The 10882-nt window shown below is 30.9% G+C and overlaps 1 protein-coding gene across 1 annotated transcript; it reads right to left on the bottom strand.

Moving 5' to 3' along the window:
- Positions 1-5411: 5411 nt before the first annotated feature.
- On the bottom strand, positions 5412-10608 carry LOC106719640 (tachykinin-like peptides receptor 99D). The gene is made up of 9 exons (XM_045679046.1): positions 10480-10608; positions 9747-9900; positions 9398-9572; positions 8813-8968; positions 8055-8114; positions 7600-7750; positions 7242-7438; positions 6875-7014; positions 5412-5541 (listed from the first exon to the last, which is right to left on the bottom strand). Exons 1-9 carry the CDS (start codon positions 10606-10608, stop codon positions 5471-5473), a joined length of 1233 nt encoding a protein of 410 aa, XP_045535002.1. The 3' UTR covers positions 5412-5470.
- Positions 10609-10882: the final 274 nt, after the last annotated feature.

The following is a 10882-nucleotide window of genomic DNA, read 5'->3' as shown; positions in this document are numbered from 1 at the left end:
AATACGCGTACCAAAAATATAATTGTCTCAGTTATTACAAATGTAAAAAATTTTTGTATTAAAAATTTTAGAAGTGTCTCAGCAATAGATACCCATACTAAAGTTAACAAAAGGTGGCCTAACGGTTTCAGTAAACCAATCGTAACTTAATTTACAATTCATGGATTTCTTTGAATCTCCGATTAATTTTGTTCTATTTCTTTGTAATACGTTTCAAGGAAATTAAGTGAACGCTAAATCGGAAGCTTTCTTTAATAACATTAATTTATGTACAATGCGTACCAACCTTTTAAATTAACTTACAACGTAGTTGTGTATTTCACCCGCTATTTTATATATTTTGTTGGAATTTTTAAATTTAATATGGCATTATATTCATTTCTAGTATAATAGCGGCAAAAGATTTTATAAATACTCGTAACTATTTAGGATATTCTTCTAAATATTTCGCATGAAAACTTGCGTGTGTTTTTGATTTTGTATGTTGTAATAAAAAAAAACTTTATTTTATATTCGCTTTTCCCCGCGACTTCGTCCTCCCGGAATTAAAAACTTTTTAAGTAGCCTATGTGTTCTTCCAGTGTTCTACATTTATACTAAATTTCATCCAGATACGTTAAGTCGTTCTTGACCTTCTACCAAACAACCAACCTTTCGCATTTATAATATTGTTAAGATTACTATAGAAATAAATGAAATTTGTTCATCGGTTTACATTGAAGCGTAGTAAAATAGGATTTCTCTTCGATAGGCAACGTGATACAAAATGAATTTCTTTGCCCAAATTCTCTTTGATGAAAAACTAATTTACTTATTACTCATCCTAAGTAAATATTTATAATTTAATTACCACTGAACCTATACTAAGTTGGCTAAACGTGGGTTTTTGAGATCAAAATCTTTGTTTGAAACATATTTGTTATCTCTGTTTTGTCAAAGACGGGGTTGACGCTATGTTTATACAGAGATTTTGGTATCAGAAATAAACGGTTAGTAGTCTAATTTTAAGGTTTTACGATTTGCAATGCCTTTAAAACAATGGTAAAGACTAACTGTCACATTCTGAGTCGTTTTTCGGCCAGTAATGTGGATTTTAAGAGATATGATATTTGAGCAATTAACAACTTTGAGTGTTTCATAGAGCAAACAAAATGTATAGGTATTAAAACTGCCTTTGTCTTCCTAACTCTTGGTATTTCTTAATTTTTAGTATAACCATGAAATGCCACGACCACACAGACAACAGGCGTCAAGTGGAAGAAATTCCATGTTTCGTCGCGTAGCGGTCGCTTCGCTATTTCGGCGAATTCAGGTGGCCGCTCACTCGTTTGCAATATAAAAAATGAACCAAATATTAAAAAAAAAATTTAATACAGTATACACTTTGAGACAAATCAGAGAAATTAGATATTTTACTTTAAAGCACACTAGAAATCATTCTCAAGTTTTATGGAAAGGGGTTCCTTTTATCTTAGTATAAAATATGAAAAAAGGAGAATAACATTAATACATTCAGTCAAAGTTTACTTTTATCTTTGCGTTTTGTTTAAAGATTAAAACAAGAATTAGAGGTCAGGGGAATCATTTAAATATTTTAAAAGTTAAATTTATAATTAGTTTAATTTTAAACACAGTACAAGATAGCAATAAAAAAGTAAAGAAAATTTTACTAAAATGCTTCTAAAATAACACTTTTAATATTATTTTTCGGTTAATATTTAGTACATTTTTTTTAATAAAAATGCGAATTACGAAATCTGATAAAATGAACGAATAAATATAGAGTAAATTATTATAACTATTTAGACACGAGGCAGTCCATAAAAAAATGATAATATTTTGTAGCGGAAATTAAATTTTATTTAACAGCATTGTACACAAAATAAAATGTCAACTGCATATTAATTGGCCTTTACATTTATAACTCGTCGATACGAGATTTTTAACACAATGCATTAAAAAAAAAGTACAACGCGTGTAAACGCTTTATTGTAGTCTCGTGGACAAACGCTTGTATTTTGGGACATCGTCTGTGAAATTGCTTTTTGTACTGAACATTAATTCGTGTGTTAAAATACAACATTAAAATCGTTCTGCAGTATTACTGAATTTATGAAATGAAAACTGCATGTTTTTAAAACAATGTGGCATATGAAATGAAAGTTGAAACTGTTATTATTTTTTATTGTTGATACCCAATAAGCAGACGTAACTGTTATTACAACTGCAGGAAAATCATCCAATGGAAATCTACGCTAACTTTATCAGAGAGTAAGCAGACAAGGATTAACATGTAAATCAATTACAGGTTAACCTTCGGCTTTAAACAGCAGATCAAACTTTTGTTTTAGGTAAGTAAAACTTTAACGTGAACCCATATCAATTTTTGTGACAAGTATACAGCACGTGATCATATTCAATGGATGTAAATGGCCAATAAAATTCACATTTTAGACTCTCTCTTGATACGTGACGAGGTAAAGAATATATTGTATTATGATTTTGATGGAAAATGCCTATTTTTATATATTCTAGGTAACATCAGGGATAGAATAATTGAATAACAATAGAGTAGCGTAAAATTGCTTCATCCTGAACAAAGAAGAATATACTACAGACCACTTTAGCCGTTTTGAATCAAATAAAATTGTGGTTTGACAAAGGTCTTTTTCTATATTTAGAAATTGATAGAGTCAGTATTTGTTACTTGAAAAGACGTTCTTGCACCTATATATGTTTCCAATGTTTAAAAAATTTTCTTTGGAATTATATTTCGCGAAATAAAATGCTGCTGCGACATACTTTTTCTATTGATTCGTTACTTCCTATGATGTAAATATATTGCCTTGTTATTTAGAAAAAACGATGGCATGTTTCTGTTACAGTTGTGGATGGTTATTAATTATCCTTAATAGAAAAATATGCCGAACAAGCTTGTTGAAATAAACGTTGGTCTTACGATGTAAGGAGGTGTCGTCACCAATTTAGTTACAAAACTCGTTATCCTTTATGTTAATAACATTGAAATTTCGCTTTTATTTCCATATTTTTGCATTAAAATAATATGTCATAATTATAGCGTATCACCATCTCAAAGGCCGGCAACGCATTTGCGACTCCTCTGGTATTGCAGATGTCCATGGGCGTCGATGAACACCTTGGTGTTCCCGCTGCTCGTTTGCCCCCTTCTTTTATAAAAAAAAAAATCGTTAATAATTATCAGTAATTTCAAAAATATTTCGACATACTTTAATGATGTTTGGACTTCATAAAAAAATAATCTTTCTCTATGTAGTGTTGAAAGATTATTTTAGAAAATGTTATAACTCTAGATATTATTAACAATGGAGTAAAATATGAATTAAATAAAATGTTTTTGTGCACAAATGCCTTACCTTAATCTCTTGTTAAAGCCACAAGACGTATTTACAGAATTCACCCCAACACGGAAATATATTGTTTGACATCCTGTATATGTACCCTCAAGCGTTATTAAATTGGGTCATGACAGAAATATAATTGAATTTTTATGCTCTGCTCTACGGATTTGAAATTACCGGCATTTGATTTGTCACAAAAAGTCAATCTGTTTTGTATGCTTAATAAGAATATAATTTATTTATAAATTAACTAGCCGTCGCTCGCGACTCTATAGACGCTGCTTTAAAACAATACGTAGCCTATGTGTTCTTCCAGACAGTGCTCTACATCTGTGCCAAATTTAATCAAGATCCATTAAGCCGAAGATACCTTCAAACAAACATCCATACATCAATCAATCTAAATATTCACATTTATAATATTAGTAAGATTAGTGCACATTTTTAATAATAGTTAACTTAAATCTGTTAACTGTTTATGATTGAATTATTTGCAATGCTACGCATCGTAGCAGGTCTACGCTGTAGCTTGAAACATTTTTATACTACATTATCTTCAATATTGTTATATATCTTTTTATATAGAGAATTAGAGGGAAAACTTGTCATTGTACATATATTTTGGCAGTGAAACTGGTAACAATCACACATTCATGTTCTCCAGTAAGAAATTCAATGAAAGGTACCATATCGAAAATTATATTTTTCAATAACTAGTCAGAATTGTTTATAAATTTCGATAAATCGAATAAATTCGTCATAGTCATAAATGATTGAGAGAACATTGAAGATGAAATAACAAATAACTAACACGTAAACAATTCATGTGGAACAATATAATAAATTGCTTTCCAAACAAAACATTTACATTAATTTAACAGCAATTCATATATCCCTGTCTATGTTTTTACATTTAATATTATAAGGTAGAAAAAAATAGAAGACGAGTTTTTAATTGTTCTATAATAGTATAAGTAATTCATAGCTGGAAACATTACGTTCAAGGTTCTCCTCTATACCTTATTGAATAAAGAAATTTTACTTTTTATGGCATATAATCCGGATAATGTAATCATTTATACCTTCAACATAACTTTTTGTTTTTTTTTATCTTAAAACGCATGTGAGGTATTTAATATGAACTTATAGCAAATATTTATAAAGCAAATATATCTAACTTTAACGTTAAATTAAAGAGAAGTAAAAATATGTAAAATATAATATTTGAATGTGAATTAATCAACAATTTATTACGTTTATATTATGACTAGAATTCACCCGCGACTCCGCGGGGAATTAAAAAATAATAATAAGTAGCCTATGCGTTCTTTGAGACTATGTTCTACATCTGTGCCAAATTTCATCTAGATCCGTTGAACCGTTCTGGAGATACCTTCAAACAAACATCCATCCATCTAAACATTCGCTATATCTTGTCTTGCTTACTTGTCACTATATCTGAAAAAAGAGGGATAACAATATATTTTAAATCGGGATTTCGGTCTCCGAAACCCACTGGCTATGTTATTAATTTCGAATGTGACATTAACTTTTCATGTAACGGCATTGCGCAGTGAATTCAAACACCATCCATCGTGTTCTGTACTCCTAGTACTCTCTGGCTCTGTTCCAAACTGGTTGTGTTTTGGGTTATGTCCAACCTCTACTCTATAATTGTAATGGAAGAATTCTTATATGCGTACTTTGTTATCAAATAAATACTATAATGAAATGAAATATTACGGAAGTAAACAACTTTCTTTCATACTTTATTAAAATGTTTCATTTATTTAATTCGATTGACGTAGAATTCTACTAAATTGACATTTAACAACTGTTTCCATCCCTTTCATTCTTTTTGAAAAAATAGAGGCATTAAAACAAGGGTCATAGTAGTCGATTTCTACCATTTAATCTAAAAATTGGAAAACATATTTACAACATCTTAATGGTTAAATAAAACAAAAGAGCTTATATTAATAATGTTAAAAATATTACAGTCAAAATATATGTAAAACTACATTTTGTACTTATGTTTAAGTTTGTTCGTTGTACACAGAAATCATCTCATCTCAAATTATATTTATACGTCACACTTTGGTTGTGTTATCATTTTCCATTGGAGTATTATTAAAGCTTTGAATCGAAACAGAAACTGTACCTAGAAAAGAATAATAAAATTAGAATATATTTTTAATGCATGTTAAAAATTTTTTTTTTTACTAACATCTAAATGCAAGATGCATTCAGCCAGCATTGCTACGAAATACAATGAAAAGAGGTTATTACTAACACAAGCCATTTCTCTAACTACTTATTCATACAAACAACAACAACAGTCCTCAAAAATTCGTTAATCAAAATTAACAATTTACCGAATAAGTTGTTTCGAAATCAAATACTAATTTGGGGAGCCATGTGGATTTTTGCTGAATTTTGTCATTTTGCTTGAAACTTTGAACAAACCTAGGAAAAAAGAATAAAAACAATAGTACATAGGACGACAATCATTTTAAATGAGATTATGTTAGTTTAAAGATTTTTATTTAAATAAAATTTAAATTATAGTAGGTAATTTAGTATTGTTAGTTGTTTTTATTTAGTTTTCGGGATGAAGATTGTTCGTTATAATTCTGTCTTCATTCTAAACCTACTTGATTTCATTAAATGAATTAGAAATGAGAAGTATTAAACAGTTTACACTGAAAAAGTTTTAAATGGATTGAAAACTTTTGACTGAAACTTTACTGGAACTCTCAGTGTTTCAAAATTTAAATGATTAGAACTTGAAAGTTGAAGATCGCTTTTAGAAGATTTTATTCAGTAGTAGAAATAAACTTTTTACCATATTTATGACCAACAAAAACATTGATCTTATCGTGGGTTTTTCAGAGCAAAATCCCCGTTTAAAATATACTGAAATTTCTTGAAACTAATCTGGTACACGAATTTAACTTCAATAAATTATAATAGCAATTCCAATATCAAAAGAGGTGACGACAGTTAACGCGTTGTGTTCTAATTTTCATCTCGCTAACGTGAGATTTATTCAAATAAAAGAGGCACTACAAAAAATATAACTAACAGTTATACTAATATCGCCTCGCTATCGCATAGCGTTGATAAATTCCAAAATATTGATTATTTTAAAATTTATTTATGAACGCTTCAACGTTTAAAATTGCTCTACTGTAAAGTTGTGGTTTAAATATATCAAGTTCTTTTTGTAAAGAGGCGATATGTACTTTGTATCATTAGGTGGCAAGTTCTAATTAATTTTTTTTTTGTAGTGAAAATTTTTAAGACAATATCTGTGGATTTCGATTGTTATGACTTGTTGACACATATTGCCGTCCTTTATATTATTTTTGATGAAACAGACAATAGTATGTGTGGCAGTCGAAATAATAAGATACTTTAAAATGAATATTAGTTTTTGTACATATATATTATTTACAAAATGTTTTTTATTTTAAATATAAAAATCAACTTACTGGTTCCATTCTTCTGTGTAGGTGAATACGAATGTAGCGATCTGTCCAGATGTTGCAATTCGTACATGCCTTGTCTACGGGCGTCTTTGTCTCCAAATGCGCAACAACATTTCATGAATTGTCTGAATCCTCTTCTAAATCTAAATTTAAATATAAAGCTTAAATCATTTTTTTTACATAAATTAAAGCGATGGAAATAAAAAATATAACATCGTATAAAGCGGTGTAAGACGATATATCGGTATGTTAAGCGATGTAACGTCACATATAGATGTATCTATTTCTATCGTGTTACATCGCATCGTCATGTTACATTTTTTATTGTACTAATTCATAGCATTTTTTTTTAGAATTGTTTAGAACTTACTTAAAATTCATCCAATAGAGTATAATTGGATTTAACATTGAATTACTCATCGCTAGCCAGTAAATAGCGAGATATATCTCTTGTATGGGAGGATAATTTGTCACTTCAGGATAATTTGACGTGATGATGAAATACACGTGAAACGGAAGCCAGCACACTGCGAATATTACTACGATAACAATCATCATCTTCACAACCTGGAATTGTCATAGATCGAACATAAGTCATCATCATCATCATCAGCTTACTATACGTCCCCACTGAGGGGCTTGGTGTTACTAATAACAACTAGTCTTATAAAATACGTGAACAGTTTAAATTCCTAGTGTAAAGTTTTGTGTAAAATCAATGTACTTACGCGTCTTTTACCTTTCACATTATCAGCTTGGCGTTGAGAACTTTCTCCTATAGATTTAGAGCCCCATAGCTCTACCCCTATCCTAGCGTATGTATACGTCATAGCTATTATCGGTATAAAGTATGTCACCATCATAAATATTACATTGTAACTGGAACATAAATAAATACGTGCTTATTAGATTTTTAATAATAATCTTACTAATAAAATAAATGCGAATGTTTGGTTGGATGGATGTTTGTTACAAGGTAACTAAAGAACGGCTGCTTGGATCTCCCTGAAATTTGGCATAGATGTAGAACATAACCTGGAAGAACACATAGGTTAATAATTATGTTTTTTTCAACTTTTCGCGAACGGAATCGCGGGCGACAGCTAGTTAGATTAATATAAGTAAACACGACTTTAACAAAATTTACAGATAAAAAATAACTGTTGTTGATAATTTCACTTACATATATTCGATTTCAGATCTTGTAGTCAATCCATCAGGCCATTCAGAGTAACACACTTCCCTGAAAGAAAAGATATGTATGAAACTTGGTTCTGTATGTACACATTATAGCAATATAGACCCACAATATCTCGATAATGTATTCAAAAACACTTTGAAGGAAGAAAGTTTTTGTCACACTTTACGTGTTTATCAATTAATTAGATATTTAATGAATAGCTTGGTCAAACTTTGTCAAATATGTTTGAGTTTATTGCCTTTTAAAGGTGTCTATTAAAATTGACGTTGCCTTTAAATAGGGATGTCAAAGTTCAAATGTTTGTAGTTATTTCTTTTTAACCTTTTCAGAGTTATTATGGATTGGATTATAATTTTTTTATATCATAAGGTGGCATACGAGCAGGTGGCTATATGAAATCACCGAAATAGCGAAGTGACTGCTGCACATAGACATTCGCAATTATAGATGCGTTGCCTACCTCTAATCGACGGAGAAGGGAACGTACAGAAAGAGAAAATTTCCCCTCCCCTTTCCCATCCTTTCTTTGTATTAAAAGGCGGGAAGGGAAAGAGGACTAAAATTAGGCCACCATCACGCACACTCATCAAACTAAAAGCAAAATTGTTTCCACTTCTCGCCTTTCTTCTGTGTGGTCGTGGTATTTCACCGGGCAAGCCGGCCAATTCGTGCAACAGATGTTGTTGTTGCTGTCGTCTACCACTGCTAAATATGTGTTCTTTGATCTTTGAACTTCTTACCTTACACTACCATCAGGCAGATAGTCAAAGTCTGTTGTGAAATAGACAAGATTTGGGATGCCGATGACGGCGCTGCCGACCCAAATGGCTGTCATGATTGCAAGTGTGGCTCTTTTGCCCAGTCTAGGCCGCAAGGGGTTAACTATTGCCATATATCTGTAACAAACGATAAATATCTATTTCAGATGGAAATTGCTACATATTATAAAGTTTTGAGAGTGCAATAATGCTTTCGCCTATGTGAGCTTGGTTAAATGATATAAAGAAATTTAAAAAAAATTGAGAGGTGTCAAGGGACACCCGGATGGAACGAAGTTCCTTTCAATTAATTAGTGAAGGAACCAATGTTTATTCTATGAATAAAAAACTTAAGTCTTCAAAGAAGTACATTTTATTTCTATGAATTTTCGTTATATATTGTCACGTCGTTGCCATGGTGACGTAGCGCTCATTCTTCGTTAACATACTTACTATAGCAAAAAGTGTCGTGACAACTTTTCGTAAGAATTTTTTCCGTCTAGCCCCCTTTCACAACGCGCGATAAGGAACTTCGTTCCAATAAGGTAAACCTTAGTACATACTTACCGATCTATACTTATGACCATTAGTGTAAAAACTGAAGCAGAAATACTGACGACTGCAATGAATTGATTGAATTTGCAGTAAAAGTATCCAAAGGGCCAGTGACTGTTTAGCATGTAAACGAAGTTTATGGTAACATTTAGTGTGGAAATCATTGCGTCGGCCAAAGAAAGATTAACTAAAAAAAGAAACAACATTGAGACTTTAATGTTCCAATATAAGTATTGTGGCAGTGGAATACTATTGTTAAACTATTTTAAATTTTGTTAAAAAATTATTCATGTCTCTTTTTTCCAAAAGAGAGAATCGATATACTTTCGTGTAGGTTTCGGAACTGGGAAATTATAAGTACCTAGTAAGTAATTAGTGACAGTTCTCATTCGTCTATTAACAGCAACTATCCAGATGACGACAAAGTTTCCGAGTGTTGCAACGACCACAATTATGCAGAACAGAATTGACCATAGCACCTGTCGACCCACGGGTAACATGAAAGGTTGGTACTCCTGTAACATAAAATATTAATGTTATTCCTCATCAGAGCCCCAGGATCTATTTTATTAAAAAAACTAGTAAAATTACATAACTGAACAAAATTGAAAAATTTACATTTAGACTGCAACTGTCATCTATTTACAACCTTATTTTTCGTTAGTCTAATTATATTCTTTTTTGTAGAAATTTTTATCATTTACCATGAATTTCTGAGACTAAAATCCGTTCAAAAAAAACTGGTATCGCTGTTTTGTCAAAGATAATGACGGTATGTTTTATACCGAGATTTAGGTCTCAGAAACCAACGATTAATAAGTTAAGGAGGGGTTCGTGACTTGATTTTCGTCATTCATGTAGGCTCGGCACTCAAATTGTTCGTTAATTTACTAGCTTTTACACGCGACCGATCGCGCAGATTAAAAAAAACTTAATTATCTATTCATCCAGATTATGTTCTAAATCTATGCCGAATTTATCCGTGATTTGTTAAACCGTTCTGGAGATACCTAGTACCAAACATTCATCCACACATCTAAACTTTCGCTTGAATAATATTGGTAAGATTAATCCAAATCCAAAAGTTTTCTTACCTCTGTGTAATTTCCCGTGTCGTTTATATATCTGTTTTTATTCACATCGTAAAATGTTACAAAAAAATTATTTCCAGTGTCATTTAAATCAGATTCATCAAAAGAGGTGTTACTTGAAATTGATGCCATGATCTGTAAAAAATAAAGGAAAAAAAAACATGTTTATTTTCGCAGAAATAAAACATTTTTTTAAATAAAAGATAAAAGAAAAGAGAAAAGAAAAGCTAGTAGTTTCAGATATTACCATACGTCACGTACCACCTTTAAATGTTTAGATCCCAAAAATTTAATATGAAATTCCTTTCAGTGAGTCTTATTTTACTATTTTTTTTATAAGAGAAGGATCTAACGAGCAACGGACCGAAAATTGTTTGATCCGATGCCCATGGACATCCGCAACACC

Source organism: Papilio machaon, chromosome 8 (assembly GCF_912999745.1).
Source record: "Papilio machaon chromosome 8, ilPapMach1.1, whole genome shotgun sequence".
NCBI lineage: Eukaryota > Metazoa > Arthropoda > Insecta > Lepidoptera > Papilionidae > Papilio > Papilio machaon.
This window is presented reverse-complemented; position numbering and strand designations above follow the sequence as displayed.